The 22,267-nt window shown below is 47.0% G+C and overlaps 1 protein-coding gene across 3 annotated transcripts; it reads right to left on the reverse strand.

Moving 5' to 3' along the window:
• Positions 1–655: 655 nt before the first annotated feature.
• On the reverse strand, positions 656–20,947 carry FFAR4 (free fatty acid receptor 4). 3 transcript variants are annotated; one of them, XM_081074775.1, is made up of 4 exons: positions 20,153–20,947; positions 14,130–14,237; positions 12,495–12,623; positions 663–2,223 (listed from the first exon to the last, which is right to left on the reverse strand). In XM_081074775.1, the coding sequence occupies exons 1-4, from the start codon at positions 20,816–20,818 to the stop codon at positions 1,834–1,836; spliced, it is 1,293 nt and encodes a 430-aa protein (XP_080930901.1). In that variant the 5' UTR covers positions 20,819–20,947; the 3' UTR covers positions 663–1,833. The 3 variants fall into 3 exon arrangements, with proteins under 3 accessions (XP_080930902.1, XP_080930901.1, XP_080930903.1); XM_081074776.1 differs by lacking the exon at positions 14,130–14,237 and having other exon boundaries at positions 656–2,223; XM_081074777.1 differs by lacking the exons at positions 12,495–12,623; positions 14,130–14,237.
• Positions 20,948–22,267: the final 1,320 nt, after the last annotated feature.

Below are 22,267 nucleotides of genomic sequence, written 5' to 3' on the forward strand. Positions count from 1 at the left end.
GTGACAATTAGTGTATAATTGAATGCAAAAGCCCTGTGCCTCAGTTTCTCATCTTGAAAAGGAATAAGGCTTTGGTACCAGAGAGTCTTGGTTTTAAGTCAAACTCCAACTTAGATATATACCAGGGGTGCCAAAAAAATATACACATATGACTTGTATTCATCTTTTGTTATCAGTATATATTGAGTGTTATAATTTTAATACAGTTTTTTCCTTCTTAAAATATGTGTGCATTTTTTTGGCACCCTCTATATTAGCTATGTGATTTGAGGCTGATTACATTGCTTCTCTGAGCCTCACTCTTGTAAAATATGGGGAAACAGTATCTGTTTGATGGGATCCAGTGAGGATCCAATTAGAGAGCCTTTCGGCGTTGTGTAAACACTGGCGATAGCTATGAAATATGTCGGGAGGCTGGGAAGGGCACCTCTCTCCCGTGAGTGTGGAGATGTCTGCCTAGGTGCTGGAATATCAAGGGCCGATGGGAGGTTCCTGGGTCCCCCACCCCAATGTGCTTGTTCTCCCACCAAAGAGGGAGGTGACCATGTATGGGAAAGCCCTGCCTGTCATCACACAGAACAGCAGACTGTCAGAGCCAGGATGGCTATTCAGCTTCAGTTTGACAAGCCCAGAGATTCATAAGATAGCCACACATCACTTCAAAATACAGCTTTAATTCACCAAATCTATTAACTAAAGATGAACCAAAACATCTGCTCTCGAGCTTGTGAACACCATGAATCTTCAGAAGGAAGCAACTCATGAAATTCTATGAGCAATGGTGACTACTGGTTGGTGCTGATATACTCAGCAACAAAGACTTGTTGAGCACCTACTATGTGCCAGGCCCTGAGCTACTATACATTCCAGCCATGGGCCCAACTTCCATGTGATGGCATGTCCCTGGGTTCTCTTTAGCTCTGGTTTCTTCTCTCTCTTCTCTCCCAATGATAGGCCTATAAACACTATCTGATGACTCCCAACATTTAACCTCAGGTCCACACGCCACATCCCAGTATCCAACTGCATACTCTCCATTTGTATCTCCCTGAGAATTCAAATTTTACAAGCCCCAAATGAAACTCTTAGCTCGCCCAGCCCCCGTCTTCCCCTATTTTTGTGGCCTGTACCACCATCCAGACAGTGTCAGACTATAAATCTAAAATCACCCTTGAAGTTTTTTTTCCTCACATTCTACATCCTGTCCATCAACAAATTGTGTTTGCCCCACCTTCCCAAAGTATGTCCCAAGATCATTTCGCACAACCCCCCCACATTTTACAGTAATCCTATTTTCTCTCTGAGTTCATGACACTGCTTCTCTTAACGGGGTCCATAGCATTTCTTCTAAAAGGAAACAAAAAGTCACCTTTAATTGTTCCTTGGAAATTCCTCAAGCGTTCTTGAAAATTAATGAATGATCCTTTAGGCCTTGTAAGTCCATGGCGGGGACCTAGTGTAGCCAGTGACCCTTCAGCAGAGAGATCTGAGTCCTAGATCAGTCCTAAGACTTACTTCAGAAACCAGCAAGGTATGGCTTTATATGTAGCTGTGATTGCTGAACAATTATAAATAAAAATTTTATTCAATCATATTACAAACACACTGAAAAAGTTCATATTTAAAGGAACCCATAACAAATCCTTTTATAAAGGATAAAATTCTTATACTGAATGATCACCCCTTAATTTACCGGTACTGTAAATGTATAATTTGCATAGGTTACATTTTCTTAGGGTACAGTGGTGCGATGGTCCTGGAAATTAACTCCCTTTGAAAACACACCATGGCTTGTTAAGAGAGTGACAAACTCTGCCTACAGAGAAAAATTAATTAGCTGGAAATAATAGACAGGTCATTTCTTCTGAGAGACGTGTCTGTAAACATGGCTCCCTTCTCCGGGAAGAAGCAGCAGCGGAAAACTTTCCTCCATTCGTTCCTGAACAGCGACATGTTGTAGAGAATGGGGTTTAAGGCCGAATTGGCGAACGTGAAGGCCACGACCCAGAAGAAGAGGGACGGCCAGATGACCAGGTCTCGCTTGAAGTTCTGAATCAAGATGAGGAGGATGGTGATGATGATGGGGCTCCACATGATGAAGAAGGAGATCATGAGCAGGAAGAGGGTGCGGAAGAGGCGGAAGTCCTGCTGGGACACGCGGATCTGGTGGCTCTCCGAGTAAGCCAGGTTCACCGTCAGCCTTCTCCTCGATGCCTTTGTGATCTGCAGGTACACAAAACAGAACCGGAGCCATGATTTAGTGCGGGGAGGTCAGGGGGTTTTGATTTAGGAGGAGCAGAGGGCCCCAGAGTTGAAATCTACTGTCACCGCTGCACTGGGACTGTTTTGTGCAGAGAGCTTCCTTCTTAAAGCCTGGAAGCGCTGTGGCCGCTTAGGGTGGACTGGGGAAATGGGCACCTGGCTTGCCCCCTGAGAAATGAGGCAGAAAATTGTGCACCTTGTAAATATAGTTGATGAGGGGAAGTGAACAGCCTGAATTGGATGGTCTTGGAGAGGGGTATGTGGATAGAAGCACATTGCTATGGTCTGAACGTGCCCCCCCATTCTATGTAGAAACCTAACCCCCAAGGTGGTGCTATTAGGAGGTGGGGCCTTGTGGGGTTGGTGATTAGGTTCTGGGGACAAAGCCCTCTTGAATGGGATTCATGCCCTAAAGAAAGAGGCTAGAGAACTCCCTGGGGCACTTCCACCACAGAAAGACACAGTGAGAAGTTGGCAGTCTGCAACCCAGGAGAAGGCTCTCACAAAAACCCTACCATGCTGGTTCCCTGATCTTGGACTTCCAGCCTTCAGAACTGTGAGAAATAAATCTCTTGTTTATAAGCCACCCAGTCTATGGTATATTGTCATGGTAGTCCAAACAGACTAAGACACGCAGCTGCCCTGTTACTTCTGCTTTGAAAGACGTAAGTAATTAATTGTATAAAAGCAATATGTGCTTCAAACTCAATTGTGATACTGAAGGAGATAGGAGATCAAAAGAAAAATATAAAGCCTCTAGCCTGCGTATTCTCCATGTCCACTGCCTGGAGGTGACCAAAGTGAATGGTTTCCTCTGTGTACTTCTGGAACGCTCTACCTCCACACACACCTGGCTGTGGACCACCCACTACTGCACTTTTGCTCTGTACACACGTGGGACCATGCCAGGCACCCCACTTGGAACCTTGCTTCGATTTTACTTAGAAGGATAGCTTGGTGCTCATCTCATATCAGCCCAGAGAGAAGGCACCTCATTCTTGTTATCTTCTTAGCATAGACTCCATAATGTGGCTGTACCACAGCTTATCCAGGCCCCTATTCGTGAGTATTTTTTTTTTTTTAGCCTTTTGCGTGCGTAGGGGGAGGGGGTAGGTACTGGTTGAAGTGGCAGCACATATGTGTGTCCCTCTCCTCTCTCCTCCAGGTTGTTGGGTGGAGGAGAGGGCAATGGGAGATGGCGTAAGGGTGTGGCCATGCCTGAACCCCGACACTAGGTTCCTTTCCTTTTGTGAGGGCAATTGAAAATGGATCCTAGTATTGCCATAGGCCCCTGAGTTGGGGGCTGTGGAAGGTGATGAGATTGGAGGCTGCTCATTTGCTAGGACAGCTGCTGCCAGGACTCAGTCTGAAAACAAAGATGGGTCTTGGAAGGGCCCCCACCAATGCCTGGTGGGGGGAGTGGTTGTTTGGGAATGATGCCCTGCTCAGCAGGGTTTGTTGGCACCACCACTGGCTACATGGAGACCAGAGGCAGTAACCAACAGAAGGGGACAATCACTTCGCATTAGCAACCATACAAGTTCCTTGTCCGTAAGGGAGATCAGCAGCACTGACACCTTCTCCCCACCTCACTCCCACCCTGTCCTGTGGGTGGGGAAGCTTTAGATTGACCATAGATTGATGGTTTAAAATAAACAAGCATAACCAAAATGCTACTGGAAAGTTCTGGAATCAGACTTAGGTGTCATTAAAGGTTCCCCTCCCTAGTAAGAAAGAGGAGTTGGTCAGAGCACTGCGGGTGACATGTGTTGAAAAATCAAAACCGTTTCATATTTATGCCCCCAGTTGAGAGGTGACGACTGGTGGGATAAACATCTGCATGCATATCTTTGTGCACCCAGGTGAGTGCACCAGTAGAATAAATTCCCAACAGTGGAACTGCTGGCACTTCTAATGTTTTGTACGAATGAGCAAGACCAGAATCATAGCAGAAGGATTGCAGGAAAAGAAGGCAACCCTGGTTATATGGGTTTAGAAGGAGGTTCTGGACTCTTCTCTCAGGAGATCTTGCAGGTGTTGCTTCCCACATCTGCCATCAATCTGTTCAGTTAGAGGGTCTTGTTTCAGTGCCTATCAGAGAGGCTGGTTACTAGTTGGCCGTGGGCAGCCTTGGATATGGAAATGGCCCCTCAATTAAGACAGGTTGATCAGATTAAAACAAATTCTTACATGTCCTCTCATCCCACTGTCCCACATGAAAACAGTATGTGTGGAACCCACAAACATTCATCACATCTTAGAACAACAGTGTTGGAGCTACATGGAACCCAAGCATCATTTGAGCTGCACTTCTCAGACTACTGTTTCTGGGAGGCATGCAGCAGAGTCCCAGAGGGCAGTTTCCAGGCTCTCGGCCTCACATGGAAAGGTGGTGGGTTGGGTAGTGGATGGCCATTAGCTGTAACTAGTTGGCCATCAGCTGTAACCAGTTAGCCATTAGCCACTCATATAACTGCAGTGGATTGCAGCTAGCAAGTGGGGTTGGTTGGCAGAGAAGCTGATGCCAGATTGTGGATCATGTTGCTCCTGCTTCCTGTGTTTCCAACCTAGCCGCCAGTGAGAATACAGCGGTATGACTCCCCCATCCATGGTTCCGTGGGTGTTCCTGTTTGGACTCACCATATCCTGCATTCTTGTGCAGCGAGCAGAGACCCCACATGATACCCAGCATGACAGCACAATCTTGTTTAAATGCAGACTGATTCAGCAGGTGTGGGGTGGGTCGAAGATTCAGCATTTCCCACAAGCTCCCAGGGGCTGCTGCGGTTGCTGATCTGAGAACCATGCTTTGAGTCGCTAGGCCTATTCCACCCCTTCATCGTACAGGTGAAGAATTAAGCCTCTGAGAGAGGGTTTAGCCAAGCTGCTTTGAAAAAAGGAGTCTTGGAAGGATTCACTGTAGAGCAAAAGCCCCACGGAAGCTGAGTCTGTGAGAGAAAAGGTGGGGCTGCCTTTTAAGTGTCTCCCCAGGCACAGGGTGGTGGGCTGGCTGGGTCTGACCTCCTTGGTGGCTAGAAAGAGTCCAGTGCTCAGGTGCACCCTGCCCTTCTGCCTAATTCTAATTGTCCTTTAAGCACAGCCACAGGGCAGAGGCCTGCTGTCCCCTATTACTTGCTCAGCTTCAGTGGTGCCAAGAGATTGGGGTGGGGGACAGGAGCAGGAGATGGATGAGGAGGACAAACCCAGGATGTGAGGGGGCACCATATCTGTTAGCCTGACATGCTTTGTTCCAGCCTGAGACCTTTGTCCCCAGGGAAGAGATTCAGTTCAGAATGTCTTGGCCACATTCATGGTCCTTGCGAACAAGCAGTTGGGTAGTCTGGCCCTGTGTCCTTCTGCTCTGGCCACACAGTAGGTGCTTACATGTCTGGAGATTTTAATGGCCACAAATCTCATCATTAGCGGGCCTTCCTAGGCCCATTCCCTTAAGATTTTTGAATCTCAGGAGGGGAAGTAATTAGAAGGCAATTAGCATCATTCACAATTTGGGCAAATTTAACTCCCAGATCAGAACAGCTTAAAATAGTCTTCTTAGAATACACCTAATTAGCTGATTGAAGGACAGCTGTTTAATTGTTTTATGATTAAATACAATTGCTTGCTTGCTTCTGTGCATCAGCTCTTGGTGTTGGAGACCAGGGCAACATTAATGAGTGAGCAGAGCCCCTTCCTCCTCATTGGTTCCCCAACAACAGCAACAGTAGGAATTTGAATTGCTGAGCTTTAGGGAGGGCTCCCTGAATGCCACTCACTGTGCTAAGCATTTGTCTCATAAATTGTCACATTTCATCTTTACAACTACTCTTTAGATCAGTACTATTATTATTCCCACTTCAGAGATGAGGAAATTGAATCATGGGAAATTTGAGTAACTTGTTAAAGGTCACTCCATTGATAATACGTGGTCAAAGCCCCTCTCTGCAAACCCAGCTCAAGATGAGCCATGGCATAACAGGATCCAAAGGGGCTGCCATCTTAAGCCCTTCCCACCACTGTGTGCTCTGCAGGGTGGGGCTGCTCAGGAGACATAACCACCATCTCAGACTCACATGCCTGACCTCTGGCCTTGGCACTTTCAAGTCTGGAAGCTGCTGTGTAGAATCAAAGTTATAAAATGTGTTCGGGTGAGAGCTGGTTAATCTGAGACTATCTTGGCCGATAGACCTGGGAGAGTAACAGCTGGGCAGGGTGGCAGGTGGGCAGGCGACAGGGGCAATGCCACCACCTCTGAGCAGGGGTGTCACTCTAGGCCTCAGTGCAGCCTGGTGGACACATAAGGGATGATTCCAAAAGCAGCCTCATTTCTTGTACTTCCCTCATTGCCCTGCCAAGAAGGATGGAGTCCCTGGGACAGTCTGTAAATATTTTTTGAATGAATGATGTTGATGGAAGTTAGTATTTGTTGAGCACTTATTATATGCAGGCCCTGTACATCTCATTTAGTGCATCCCTTTAAATTCTCCCAGCAATTATGTGACATATGTACTTTCAGGACCCCCATTTTACAGATGACGAAACTGAGGCTCAGAGGTTAAACAACTTGCCCAACAGTACCCAGCAGTTGGCAGAGCTGGCTTCAAACCTTGGCAGTCTGACTCCAGCCCTTGCTCTTAATCTTAAACTAGTTCCTTCCCACCCTGTACTATCTCCATCAATGGAAAGGCTTCTGCCCAGCCTATAACTCCAATCTCTAATGCCAGGAACCCCTAGAAGGCTTTATCTCCTGAGTGGCCTCCTGCAGTGCTTTGTTTTAGGGCGTCACATTGCCACATATGCTATGTAGCAGATGTTGAAGCCTCATTCTTACCTCTGAACCCCCAGACTGCAGACTCCCTGGGGACTGGGTAGCCGTGTGGCTTCTGTGCCTGACAATGACAGTGAGCAAACAGATGACAAAACGGGCTGACTCATGAGCCAAGGGAATAAGTACCTGGGTCTTTTTTTATCACTTACTGCTGCTACCGTTTCCTTCTGTCCACCCACAACTTTCGGGAGAAGGAAAATGGGCCCATTATAATCAAATGTGGCTCCTCCCCTGCTCCCTGTTCATTAGATGACAAGACTAGTCAGCTTTTATCCAAGGTTTTAAATGTCTCTGGCATTGTGCAGAATGCTTGATATTTTAGATTAAACTCAATGTTCAACTAACTTTTTTTCTTTTAATTTTTATTGGGGAATATTGCAGAGCAGTGTGCCTCTCCAGGGCCCATCCGCTCCAAGTTGCTGTCCCTCAGTCCAGTTGTGGAGGGCACAGCTCAGCTCGAAGTCGAGTCGCCGTTTTCAATTTTTAGTTGCAGGGGGCGCAGCCCACCATCCCATGTGGGAACTGAACCGGCAACCTTGTTGTTGAGAGCTCAGGCTCTAACCAACTGAGCCATCCGGCTGCCAAGCTCAATTAAGTTTTGAGGATTAACTTTAATCCTTAAAACAAGCGAATGGAGTAGCTTCTGTCACTACCTCATTTGGGAGACAAGAGATGGAATCTTTGTAGGGTGAAGTGACTTTCTCAAGGCCTTAAGGTCAAGTAGGGGACATGTATCTCAGGGAGAGGCACCCAAGCTCTTCACTGGGTACCCTGCTGCAGGGAGAGAGGGCAGTGCTCCACGAATGTGGTCTCCGGCCACCTGCCTCAGTCACCTGGCACTCGATAAAAGGCACCTGCTTGGGCCGACCTTTGGATACTCTGATTCTGTGGGGCTGAGTGGGGCCCAGAAGTCTGCACTTTTCATAAACTCCCCAGGTGATTCTTACTAAAGTATGAGAACTAATCTAGGACAAAAGACTTGGCGTTTGTCCCCAGACCTTTGAAGATAGTCACTTTTTAAACTGACCGAGACTCACTGCCTTCACATGAGCATGTGAAGGGCGTGAGGGAACCTTCTCCGCACCTCACACCCTTTGCCACGCCATGCCACCAGGCCATGGTTGCCGATAGGTGGGTGCAGAGAGAGGCCGCTCCCCACTGACCTTGGGCATAGGGTCTCCTTTGGGAGCTCCTTGGTCAACCACTACCTTCCTGATTAGAATCATCAGACAACAGACTCCATCTTTCCGGAGGGCCCACGTCCTCTCCCTTTCCAAACAGGCCCCAAAGCTGGGAAATGAGAGTCAGAGCTGTTTGTTCACTACCTAACACCTTCATGTTTAGCTGAAACAGACTGTGTTTCTTAGTTAAACTCTGAAATAGGCAAGGGTTTTCCAATGTCAAGCCGCAGACTAACTCCCATTCAAGAAATATTTATTGAGCCCGTCCTATGTGCTAAGCATTATTACAGGAGCTGGACATACAGCAATAAGCAAGGAAGCCCTGCTCATCCTGCACTTCCACTCTGGTGTGTAGGGGGAATAGAGAGAGGGAACAAGAAACATACAAACTGTCACGAAGGGTAGAAGCATCTCATTTTGCCATGACAACAGTTGCTGGGTGACAGTGTAAACCAAAGCCCAACAGTTAGCATTGACAGCCTAATTGAAGGCACTTGGGAGTGGCTAGGAGACTATATCCCTGATTGGAAAAGGCCACTGAAAATGTATAGCATGGCTGAGTCATGAGGAAAGAGGAAGCAGGGAAGACAGAAGGGTGGATAAGGCCACTGCCCTGAGCACATGAAGTGGCTCTGGAAGGGAAGAATCCAAAGGAGATTCCGTGGAACACCAGTCTAGAAAAGATTTGACAATGCTTCCTACTCTATTCCTGTGTTGGAGATTCCCAAAATACATTAGCATAATAAAAGCTCTGAGAAGGCCCACAGTAAAGAAACCCATTTAAATTAGATTAACCCAGCATTTCCCAAACTCACTTGATCACGGAACTCTTTCTAACTTCTAACATCCCTTGGAGTTCTAGAAAATGCCCTAGAGACTGCTTTAGAGGAATAAACGATCAAGGTGATTTGAAAGAGGCACTTCTCAGGCCTAGAGATGGAACCTGAGTTAGAAGCAGTATTGACAGGCTGGTGGGAAATGGGTGGGTGGCTTAGTTCTGTGTCCCATGGCTTCAAATGATTTGCTAATTGTGTCTCTACGAATATGGCTGATTAATATTGATGTTCAATTGATTTTACAGAGTTATGTTCTTGACAGAAAAAAACAGCAGAAAAGCTGATTCAGTGTCTCTGAATATGAATATCTTCAGAGGGGGAGACATGCACACTGTATGGGCCTACCCAGGCCCTCCATTCGCCTGGCAGCAACTTACCTGCCCCCAAGCTACTGGCCTGGCAAACCCACAGGTGTAAAGTGAGGACAAATGTCATAGTCCTCCTGGGAAATGGGCAATAGTTTTGCTAGTGGGATGGGAAGTAATTTTTGTAAAGCCTTATATTTGCATTAACACTGTGATTTTCAAAACATTATCATATCTGCACTCTCATTTTGTTGTGTTAAATAATCCACTGAGGTTCATTTAGCTCCAGAGAAAACTGAAGCCCATATTCGTTAAGTGACTTGCCTAAGGTCACACAGTAATAAAGCTTGGATTAGAACCCAGGTCTATGACTCTGTCCAGTGACTTTCCCACTGCCCAAGAGGAGAAGGCACTGTTGGCCTTTCAGTGTGATCCAAGACTTTTGCCTTACTCATTCAATGAGTGTTTATCGAGCACTTACAGTGGGTAAACCAGGCCCTAGTCTAGGCATGGAGCTATAACAGTAAACAAAGTCTCTGCCCTCACGGAGTTTGCATTCTGGTGGGGAAGACAGATGATATACAAACAAATACACATAACTGCAATATGACAGGGCTTGGAAGTGCTTGGTTGGAAGAGAAATAAATTGGGGTAACTAGAGAATGATGTGGAGTCTTTCTGGAGAACAGCCTTCTGAGTAGAGACCTAAATGAAGTAGGGGGATGGCCCAGACAGAAATCTGGTGATGAGAGATCCAGGAGAGGAAACGGCAGGTCCCGAAGGCCCTGAGGCAGCAGTTTGTTGGCATATGTGAGGAACGGCTCAGAGGCCAACATGGATACAAGAGAGGGAAGATGAGGTGAGAGGGGCAAGCAGGGGACAGGTCACATAGGGCTTTAAGGTAAGGGCTTTGGATTTTGTTCTATGCATGAGGGAAGTGTCCCCAGGTGGACCCTGTCCTGAGAAAACAATAAAGGGGTGAGTGGGAAACCCTTCCATGGAAGAAGTCAGTCCTCTCTCAGCAGGCAGCTGAGAAGTCTGAGACATGAGTGAAAGGAGAAGACAAAAGCCCTCTTGGCCTCTAAAGGACTTGGGCCAGATGATACTGGGTTTCAATTTTTATTTATTTATTTATTTATTTATTTATTTATTTATTTATTTATTTGAATTTATTGTGGTGACATTTGTTGGTAAAATTACATAGATTTCAGGTGTACAATTCTGTATTACATCATCTATAAATCCCATTGTGTGTTCACCACCCAGTGGGTTTCAATTTTGACACTGCTGCTTATGAGCTGTGTGACATTGGGCAAGTTACTTTAATCTCTCTGTGCCTTGGTTTCCTCATATGTCGTTCTTTTTAGGATTAAATGAGTTAGTTCCTGACATATTGTAAACATTACATAAATATTTCTTAAGTAATTTTTTAAAAATTCATTCTACATTTCTTTTCTTTTCCCCTCGCTTCTTTTCTTTTAACATAACGATAATAGGTAACACTTACATAGCACTTATACATGCCAGACTCCATTACAAGCATTTTACAGACCTTAGCTCCAGGCCTGAACCAGCCTCATACCCTTAAACAATCCCCAGATACAGAGATCACTTAAGGGGCGGGAGAGGGAGGGTGATCGCAAGTCAACTGGTCGGAAAAAGTCATAGGAATAACATGGGGGGCTATCTCCCACAGGGGCCAGCGATTAGCAGACCAGGATGGAGCATGGCCTGGTTTTGAGTTCTGAGCATTTAAGAAGGTTACAGATCCTCAGCTACAAAGCAAGGGCCATAAAAGTGGCCAGACAGCAAGCAGGACCTACAGGGCCCCACTCCAATATCCTTGTTTGTCAGATGACCCATAATATGCTATGAAACCAAGATTCAACAACATAAACCTCTGAAAGGACTCAAAGGCTTTGTACTTACCTTCTCAAAGAAGCATGAGCACATGTACACACTATTTGCTTGGACTGGCACTGTACATGTAAACGGGCAGCCTCCAGAGCTTGGAAATAAGCTGGCCAGTCATTTTCTTTTTTCAATTTAAAAAAAAAATTTTTTTTTTTTTAAGGAGGGTGCAGCTCAGTGACCCATACGGGGTATCGAACCGACAACCTTGGTGTTAGTAGCATCACGCTCTAACCAACTGAGCCAACCGACCACCCCCTGGCAGGTCTTTTTTTTTTTTTTTATGCCCCTGTACATGCTTTCTCCAAAGCTAGAGACCCTGTCCTGTTTCAGCCCACACTTGAAAAGCACGTTTCCTGGAGGTGGGGGCAGCAGTCGCAAGGTGCAGGAGGGGCTTCCAGTACGGTTCTGTTTCTCGTTCTGTTTCTGGGAGCTGCTTTGGGAGTGTGGTCAGTTTCTGAGCTGGGCATATATGCTGGGTGTGCTTTTCTGTATGTATACTACACTCAATAAAAAGTTTTTAAAAGTGTACATTCTCTATTGCTACATTGCTGTGTGCGGCAGGGAAACAATGGACACAATCCAAAAGCCCATAAAATAAATTATGTCACAGCTGCATGATAGACGACCATGAAGCCATCAAAAACAATGAGGCAGCGAGAGATAAAGGAACTGATATGGGAAGATGTTACCATACAGTGTTAAGTGAGAAAAGGAAGAGAAGGGGTGGGTCGTATTATCTCAAATCTGAAAAAAAAAATTGGGTTGAATCATGACAAGTAGTATATATCATTTTTTATGGATATATATATATATATATATATATGGCATAAAAGTATGTATATATGTACATTTTTAAGAAAAATAACCTAAAAAACATACTTTGAATTGTTAACAATGGGGGTACAGATTTTTAATTTCTGTGTTACACATTTCTATATGTCCTCAATTTTTTATAATAAGCTTGTATTTAGTGATCAGTGAAAAAGAATAATAACAGTCACAGATATAAGTTTTCTTTTTGTTTTTTTTTGCAGAGGGGGTGGATCTGGGTAGTGAGGCGGCATTGTTGTGGTGTGAACACGAGGTAACTCCTGACATGGAAATGCCAAGAATCCACCTGAGATACCCTGAGCCTGAGTGTAGTTCAGCTGCAGTCAGGAAGCAAACATACCTGTAAAATTTTGGAGTAACTGATCACAATGAGCATTCCTGGCACCAAGAAGTTCAAAGTAACAAATGACACATCCCAGGAGATTTCTCCGGCAAGGCTGGGCCAAACCAGTGTGCAAATCGGAATTTCCTAGTTACAAAAAGGAAGAGAAGGTCATTTAAATGCTGGCTTCTTATTTGGCCTTTAGCTCAGTCTCAGCTGGGGGTTACCTGGTACTGTTACACTGCTTTGTTACACTGCTACACAACTGGCATGACAAGAAATCCCAGAATCTTGTCCACTGCCCACACAACCCCACTTACAAATCATTTCCTCAGAATAACCATAATTATTATTCCCATTCTTTAGAGGAGGCAACAGAGCCTCAGGATCACAGGCTGGTAAGATCTAAGAGTCAGTTCCCAGGCATGACTCCAGGGTCCGTATTCTTTCCACTTCCTTGGACGGAGCTGTAAAGAGCCTTTGAGCCTTTTCCAAGTCCTTCCTTTTACAGGTGAAAAACCTGACCCCAGAAAGTTTCTGAAGCTGGAAGTGATGTGCACATAGAAGCATATCAAAACAGGAACAACGTTTCAGTGCGATCGCACTGTATGCCGAAGGCAACAGGGTCTAGGTTCAGGCATTCAGTGTTCATCTGGAGGATGTTCAAATGTCTACAAAGTGCCAAGCTGCGTCAGAGAAGGCCAGGGCTTACTCCAAGACAATACTGGAGCCCAGACACAGGAGCTCTGTCCTCGTGTGCCTCTCCTCCAGAGGAGCATACTGCAACCCCAGAGCAAGATGCAACCACAATTCTCTGTCAGTTCCAGATGTAAAACCACTGGAATGTGGCAGAAGAGCATGAAGGTTTGTGGCCTTGTTGCCTTCACTATGTTGTGCTAAATTCAAATGTTTGACACTAATACAAACCCCGAAATAGTGGGGACCTTACGAAATAGTAAGAGCTGCTGCAACGTGTTCTTCCAGTAAATAGGTCAATGAAAAGAGTCCAGTCTACCTACCTACCTATCTATCCACCCTCCCAAACACAAACTTCCTGTGCCTGTGTGACTATAGGAACAAAACTATTCAGAAAACAAGTTGCCTTAAACACTACCAAACACGCACAATAGACTTTTAAAGACCACATTATTGATTTCTGGTGGACAAAAATGTCCAGAAGTACTATTATCATCCATAGTACCATTCATTCATTCATTCAACCAATACTCATTGAATGCTACACTAGGCAAAGACAAATAATTTTTATCATTTCCCAACAAGTATCACAAGTGAGTAGTTGAACTGAAAATACAAATAGTTACTTCTTCTCCTATTCAGTATCAACAGAAAATATTCTAATATTCATTGAGAATTTATTTTGTGCCGGGCAGCATTTTATACACAGTATCTCATTGAATGTTCACAAAAACCTTACTGAAATACATTATTATTTTTTTCCCCCAACACAGAGGAGGAAACTGAAGCTTAGAAACATTCTCCTAAAATAATAGACTATAACATTAATGATGTCGTCCTTTTAATCACACAGTATTTTCCCTAAAGAGCTACGTGTTTACAAGGGATATCCAAGGACCTGCCAGGAAAAGTCTAACGCAAGTCAAGCAGGGAAGAATGACTTAATAGTATGTGTACCTTGTAAAGAGGGGTGAGAATGTTGCTTCCTTTTCCTATTTTGTTTGAATGGCTCATACTGGGCATTCCAAAAACTTGTTCCTCCATCCCAATCCCCACTGTCCAGACCTGATGGGAGAAAGTTTATTAGATCTTTCTACATTTTGGTGACTGGAAAGAAACTGTGTCTCTCAAGGATCTTCTGAATATTGGCAGTGTGTGACCATGGCTCTTTAGATAATCCACACAGCCTTCGCTTGTACTGAGCTCTCTGCCCACCATGGGAGCCTCATTACGTACCAGCAGATATGCTGAAGCAGTAATCAGAAGAAACAGATTCTAGCCCTGAATGGGACTTGGTCTATAATCCTTATACTTGTACAGGGAGGGCGGAAAAACAGATGACCCCAGAAGCATTTCTTAAAACCCCCAAGAGGCCCCAACTCTTTCCAAAAGCCTTCTCCAGAATGTCTGCCAAAACCTCTCCAGGCTTGATAAGATGATATAGAAGAATGTGTAATGATAGAGCAAGGTGTTCTCCCTACATCAGGGGCAAAAAAATAGATCCCTAAACAATATGCCTGTCTTAGCCCAGTGTTGCTGAAGAAAATGTGTAGGTGTGAATGAATAGATATGCATGTACACACACACACACACACACACACACACACACAAAACACTGGAAGGATACACTCCAGAAAATGAACAGTGTCTGTTTCTAGGTGGGACTCCTAAGTTATTTTTATTCTTTTGGTTTATCTGAACTTTCTAAATTTTCTATAATGTGCCTAAATGACTTTTATAAGAGAAAAAAAATGGCAGTTAAATTTCATTCTTAAGATAAATGATGATCAAATATGAAACACAGATGACCATAACAGTTTAGCAGACCTAATCAGCTATTTTTTCAACAGACAATGAACGTATCCCAGAAAGCCTCCCAAATTCCATGCCTCTAATGAAGATGCTCTTTCACCTTTGATTTGTGGCACCCACTCCAGGCACAGAGTGTGATGAGGAAGTAAGATAAGAACTTTTCACAGCACCCCATGCATGAACTAAGAGACAGTGTGGCTGGCCTGCATAAACTAAATGACTGATTCATATGCTCTTTACAAAGCTTTATATGGAATCATTAGTTAAATGCAATGTTTGTTCTCATTAAAAAACCAAAACAAAACAAAACAGGCACCAGGCTCAGAGTCAGAGATCTCACTTGGTGTTACAATTTTGTTTCTGTGGGAAAATCTACTTAAGACACTTTGATTCTAGGTATTCTCCCAGGCTGGGACTTACAGAAGTTTGGCAGTGCGTCAAACCTGGAAGGTGGTGGCATGAATGTTATAATATTCTCTGTACTTTTTCTGCACATTTGAAATGTTTCCTGGTTTTAAAAAAGAAATTTGAAAACCAAAAGCGCTAGGCCTGCTTTGTTACTTAAATATAGAAACAGAGCTAGCTGAGTCAATGAGTATTCTTTAATCCTTGTGTTCAGCCACTCATTGACCCAACCCATGGAGGCTGAGCCCCTATGAGGCCACACTGAGGATGGGCTTGGTGCAGTCAAGGAGGAAAAGGCACTGGGAAACTTCATATATGGCAGCAAGCTGGAAACACCCAGAGAGTTCCAGGTGACAGGAGAGTGGTGACACCCGGGGGACCCGCAACCGAGAAGGGTTTGCGTCAGCTGTACATGGAAGGATGGGGCTTCATCCAGGGGAAATAATGGAGCAGGGAGCTCAATGTCAAGACCAGAAGGGATGGAGGCGGGACGCCATGTACATCAGAGCTAAGTGTGGTTAAGTGTGACTTGTATCCTCCCAACCTCCCAGCTCTCCCTGACAATCTCATCCGTTTCCATGGCTTTTTCTTTGCAGATGATGCTGCAATCTATTCTTTTCAGCCCAGTCTTCTCCTGAAGCCCAGATTCACCCCACTGCCCTGAGGACATCTCTACAGGATACCTCAAAGGTGGGTCAAGCCTCCAGTGTCTCTCTCCTAAAAGGTTCCATCTCCCGTAGTCACTGACTCAGGGCCTGGTGCCACCATTCCCCAAGCTGCCAAAAACCTGCGTACTAACCAGCCTTCTGCCTCCCTCTTTCTCCCTCCTCACTCAGATGGAACTTCTAAGTTCTGCCTTAATAGCTATGTGACCCTTGCACATATCTCATTCTCAAAGGCCCACCCCATCCCAGACTAGGCCACCTAAGTCCAAATTCCCCAACTGCAGGTAACTGTGAGGACCAAATTGTGTCTGAGACCATCTGAGTGCTCGATAAATGCACCCCCTTGAAGAGAAAGACAGTGTCCCGGTCATGTGACTTGTGGTGCGGGCAGGAGGGCGGGGTGCTTAGTAAATGTTTATAGAAGAAATGGGCAGCACATTCTGGCCAGGGTGGACAGTCCTCCCCACCTGCCAGTGAGGGTCACCGCCGCTCCGCCTGGGCCACAGCACACACAGGCAGGAATCCCGTTGGAACAGGCTGAGCAGACCTAGCTGAGATGTCTAAGTTGCTAGGATGTGTGTATCCTCTTAAAATGGCAGTCTATTATTTTACAGCAATCAGAAGAATTACACTGTTTGAAGAATGTTTAAAATATTTATAACCAAAGATAAGGATGCTAATAATAGCTGGCCATTCTTGAGCACTTAACGGTGTAGGTGCCAGATGTTGGCCCACTTACTGAGTATTAGTCCCCACGACAATCCTGTAAGGTTAATGCTGTTACCATGCCCATTGTGCAAATGAGGAAAGTGAGGTATAGATAGGCAGGACCACTTGCCTTTGTCACACAGCTCCAAAATGGCAGAGATGGGAGTCAAACTCAGAATGTTTGACTCCAAAGCTCACACACTCCAAATACCAAACGAGCTAGCATTTTCTGAAATGTCTATCATGTCATCCACCCTTCAGGGAAGTTTAGTCCACCCTGGCCTACGGGCACCCACTACCCAAAAGGACAAAGATAATCATGTTCCTGGTGGGGGGTGGGGAGTCCAGATAAGCAGAAAGCTCAGAGAGGCAGTTTCCCTGGCAAGTGCTTGAGGTTAGTTAGCTCTTTCAGCCAGTGGTTTGAATAGGAAAATGTCCCCCATCCAAAACCTCCATATTTCATGTCCAAGTGGGTGGGGGCAGGCCGAACCTGCAGCCAGGAAGTTGGGAATAGAGGACTGAGAAAACAAGCCTTTGCTAATTTTAACGTGAGACTCAGTTCAGTCTAGACTAGATCCTTCTGTCTCTTTTATTAAATGGCTACATTCCTTTTTATTCTATTTCTCATTCTTTTCAACATATTTCTTAAACCACTGAGCCTTTTTGCTCACCTGTAAGATGAGTTTCCTGCTTGCTCAGGTGACAGCCTTTGAGGTGCTGGGGAGTTTTTCTGTTTGTTGGGTTACTGGCAGGTGTATGTGTGTGAGGCTGGGGTGGGGTGGGGGGCATGCACAACACAAAGGGAGAAAGACAAAGAGAGTGGGGAGCTGGAAAGGACTGTAGAGTTTTCATTACGAGCTCCCTCTCCCTACCTCTACTAATTTCAGGGAGCAGGGCTCCTGTAGCCAGTTCACCCCCCCCCCCCATCTTCTGAGGTCCTATGCAGGCCCATGCTCTCCCTGTGGCTTTGCCCAAATTGCTCTCCTAAGGTTCTGAAGACCAAGGAGGTGTTTCTGCATTAAAACAAGAGGGATCTGTGTGCCCAGTTCCGAGGGGAATGGCGGGAAGGCCACCATAGCATACATCTCCATGGAAGCACCTTGCAGTACAGCTCTGGTCCTTCCAGAAGTGAATGTAGAGGGCTCTGACCACACACAGATGCCCAACCAGAGGTAAAATACAGAGCAGCATGACACAGATGGGCCCCATCTGTGCAAAGGCCTTCTCGCTCAAACAACCACCTGTGTCCATGTCAGCAAGCAGTTTTAGTCTGAGCTTTTGGCCTGGAGGTGACATGAGCCTCATTTTTTAGTGTTATTTGCCAATTAAGAAAAGTGTACTTAAAACAATTGTACAAGGAAGAGGCACAAGATACAAAACCAGGAAACATAAGATACTATTACAATATATTGTATTAGATCATGAATTTCCTGAGTGTCAATTTTTCTGTAAGAAAATAAAATGGGGGTGAAATCCCTCAAGTTCTGTGAAAAACACAGAAACACTGTAATTCAGTGAGAATAACTTTTAAAAAATCAAGACTGGTGGCGGAATCCCAGCTCCCAACGGTCCAATTGGTCTGGGATGAGGCCTGGTCTTCCACTTATGTGAGAGGCATCTGTGACCCACCTTAATTCTCAGGTGTATCTGAGCTGAGAAAGACAAGCCTGCCCACTAAGCTAGAGTCCTTGGTCTGCCCATGCCCATGGCACCCACCAGTTTAACTAGTGCCAGCTTTCCTGGCCCCCTCTTAAGGGGACATGGCACAGGCTTCCATAACTTTGATCAAGTGACACAGACCTAGGACAGTTCCTGCCTGCTAGTCACAAAACAAAACAAACCAACAAGCAAAACCCCACAAATGTATTTATTCCATATAAGAAATAAACTATTAGGAAATGGACATTTAGACTTGATATGTGTTTTTTAAAAAAAGAAAGTTTTTCTTTTTTCCGCCCACCCCGGCCTCACACACATACACTGCTTACACAGGATGCAGACTTCTCCGCACCCCACCCCACCCCAATAAAGGCCTGTGTGGCAGACTGGTCTGGGGAAACCCCCAGAAAACCCTACCTGTGTGTCCAGGCTCTGGACAATGGGGGGGGGGGTGTCACCTTTACAGCTTGCAGCCTTCCACACGTGACTTCTCATTCCCCACCCTGACTACCTCCCCTCCCAGCCCCTTCCGGCCTCTGCCCAGCCTCTCTTTGGGACTGTGGTTCGCACGCGCACACGCCCTCCTAGTGCCAGGGTTGAGTTTTCGTGGCCTTGTGACCTCTGTAGGGAAAAGGAGGAATGAAGAGCTCTGCCTAGAGCGAGGACTCGCACCTTCCCGCAGGGTCCACACACCTGTCTTTTCTCTGCCCCTAATACACTGGATGACAGCCAAAACCACCCGCCACTGTCCTCCACCCTGAGCCCAGGGTGAATCTCAGCACTCAAACCCTATAGCAGGCCAACAACTCAGACCAGCGCGGGTGGTTCTGGAGCGCAGGAGTGGAGTGGCCCCCAGCCAATGTCATGAGCTGTCCGCAGAACATTTTGCAGATCGTGGACCCCCTCCCAATTCCCCTCATCTGCCCCATGATCCCAATGACAACTCTGGGAGCGCTGCCCAGAATAAAGCTCACGGGTCTAGCCTCTGAAATGTGTGGAACATTTCGGGCGCCCAAGATATCCTGAAACCACCCATCCACCAAATCTCTCAGGGTAAGATCCTGTGGTCTAGTCTAATCCTTGTCTTGCAGTTGGAAAAATTGAGGCTCCGGAGAGGGGAAGTCACAACCCCCTAGAGGCGGCGCTGGGTCTGCGGTCCCTGGGTCTCTAACGGGCCTTTCTCCCAGGCCCATCCATACGCTCCTGCCCGTGGGCGCGCGGGTTCTCAAAGCAGGACCCTTGCCCAGCCCACCCATAATCTGCTGAGCGCAATCTCCGCTCCCCCTCGCACTGAGGGGGACATACCGCGAGCAAGCTATTCCTCTGTGTGCCTCGGCTTCCCATCTGTGCAGGAGGTGATAATAACAGTGCAGCCGCACCCGGTGAGAAAGCAGAATTCAACGTAATGGGATCAGCCACTCCGGACCCACGAAGTTGTGTCTGGCTGGCTGTTAAACCCACCGTTATTTCATTAAATGTGCAATAGTCAGTGCACTTTACAGGCACTTGGGGGACTTAACAGAGCTTTGGAGGGCGTTTATACGACCTACGTCGCAGGGTTGATGTGAAATTTAAGAGAGAAAACTTCCCAGCGCCCGAGAAACAGTGTCTGGCACCACGGGTAGGTGCAATAAATGGCCTATTATCGTTGTTGTTCATCCTCCCCCCGGGTGACCGTTCCCATCTGATCCCCGCCTGCCAGCCCGCCCCGGACGCCCGCCCGGCGCTCACCTGGTCGGCGCCGGGAAGACGCTGCTGGACCACGTGGAAGAAGACGAAGAGGGGCCCGGCGGCGAGCGCCGAGTAGCCCCAGATGAGCGCCAGCAGCGCCCCCCGCGCTCTCCCGCCCGGGCCGCGCACGCCGCGCTGCAGGCGCACGATGCACACCACGCGCTCCAGGCTGACCGCCGCCAGCGTAAGGATGGTGACACTGCCGCTCAGGCTCATCACGTAGAAGAGCAGGTGGCAGGCGACCCTGCCCAGCCTCCAGGCCTCCGTCCATCGCACGGCCAGCACGGGAGGGATGGCGCTGGTGAAGAGCAGGTCCGCGCAGAAAAGGTTGAGCACCAGGCAGGTGCTGGTGCCGCGGCGCCGTCGGCGCGCCACCAACACCAAGGCGCCCACGTTGCCCAGCAGCGACACCACAAAGATGAGCGACAGTACGACGGTCTCCACGGCGCTCAGCACCAGCCGGTGGTCGCCCTTGACTTCGGAGAAGAAGGGGAAGCGGGTCCGGTTGGCCTCCTCCAGGCTGCGCGGCGGCCCAGTGCCCGCCGCCTGCGCGCACTCCAGGGACATGCCCGACGGCCGGCGGCCCGCAGCTGTCTGCGACCGCGCTCCTCTGGGAGGTGGCGGAGCGCCGAGGCAGGCAAAGAGGGAGGGGGGCGGTTGCGACATCTCCCCTTTGGCCCCCTCCCGCCTGAGGAGCGCGCGCTGGGCGTAGCGAGCTGAGTCCCGGACGCGCGGGAACGAGGAAGTGCCAGGCGACGCCCGCTGCAAACACCGGGCTGGGCGGGAGGCGGGGGCGGAGGCAGAGGCGTCAGGCCCTCCATTGGGGAGCGCTCGAGAGGTCGGGCGGCCTCACCTAGTGACCCCTCGGGACCCCCAGCCTCTTTCTTCCTCCAGTGGCACCTCCGGTGTAAGAAGCCTTTAATCCGTCGATTTAGCTAACATTGATTTAGGAGTGTCAGAGCTGGACTTTGGAGATCATTATGGCTTGTGCTGTTCAGGCCTCGGCAAAGAAGCCCCTGAAGTCTCTTGCAATGAGCCCAGATAATGGGGGAGGCAGGGACGGTGTGGTAGTAGGTAGGGAGAATCTTTGGTTTCACCGTTGCTTCATAACATGTGACTTTGGATGGATTGTTGCAGCTCTTTGTGCCCCAGAGTTTTTTTTTTTGTTTTTCGCTTGTGTTTGTTTGGTTGGTTTTTTTAATCTATAAAACGGGAATAACTAGGTAATTATGAGGGTCATATAAAGAGATTAACACAACATTTGACACACAGGATTTGGCTTTAAAGTGTCATCAATTGCTAGTTACTGTCATTGAAATGCATGTAAATGTTGCATCTTTTTATGTAAAAAGAGAGGGCCCCCCCCCAAAAGTCTTTGTTTTTGAATCTTCTAAACTGTATTTGGAACTGACAAAACATTTGGAATTGAAAGAAAATCTTCCTAGAGACAGGCCCTGAGCACAGTCTGTCCCCAACCATAAAGTTTTATATCAATTGTACAGAACAAAATTGGCAATGAGTGATCTTTCACATTAGAATGGGTAATTTCTTAGCTGTCACTCAATATCCAAACTGCACCGCATGACATTTGACTGCTGGTTAACAGTTGAAATCTTTATTAAACTTGACACCCCAGAAAGTCAGACATTCCAAGGCTTTCAGGAGCACACACAGGCTGTAAATGTACCTCAGGCACCCCAGTTTGATGAGCAATGGGCAATCAAACCCCTTTACAGGTGAGCAAACTGAGGCACAGCAAGAAGTGAATTGTCCAAAGTGGCCCCTGGTTAATAATAAAAAGCCAGTTATGCTGCCCCTGCCCACACGTCCCTACCACTCTTCTGCTGTCTAGTTTTCTGTTATAGTAAACTAAGTAGTTAGAGAATGTAAAGTGTGCTGGTGGCTCTAGAGCCAGTGACCACATCCCTGAGTAAACACCGTCCCACCCCCCAAGCCCTCTCCCCTTTGCCATACTACCAGGCTTCTTCCAGTTGTCCATCTGCTTAATGATTGTCTTTGTGTGTATATGAAGGTCCAGTGTGGAAGTTTGAGTGCTCTCTGGGGAGGGGGTGCATTCATGTGTCTGCTTATCATGGTGTCAAGTGGGTCTGAGTT

This window comes from Rhinolophus hipposideros (assembly GCF_964194185.1).
Source record: "Rhinolophus hipposideros genome assembly, chromosome: 15".
NCBI classification, from domain to species: Eukaryota; Metazoa; Chordata; class Mammalia; order Chiroptera; family Rhinolophidae; genus Rhinolophus; species Rhinolophus hipposideros.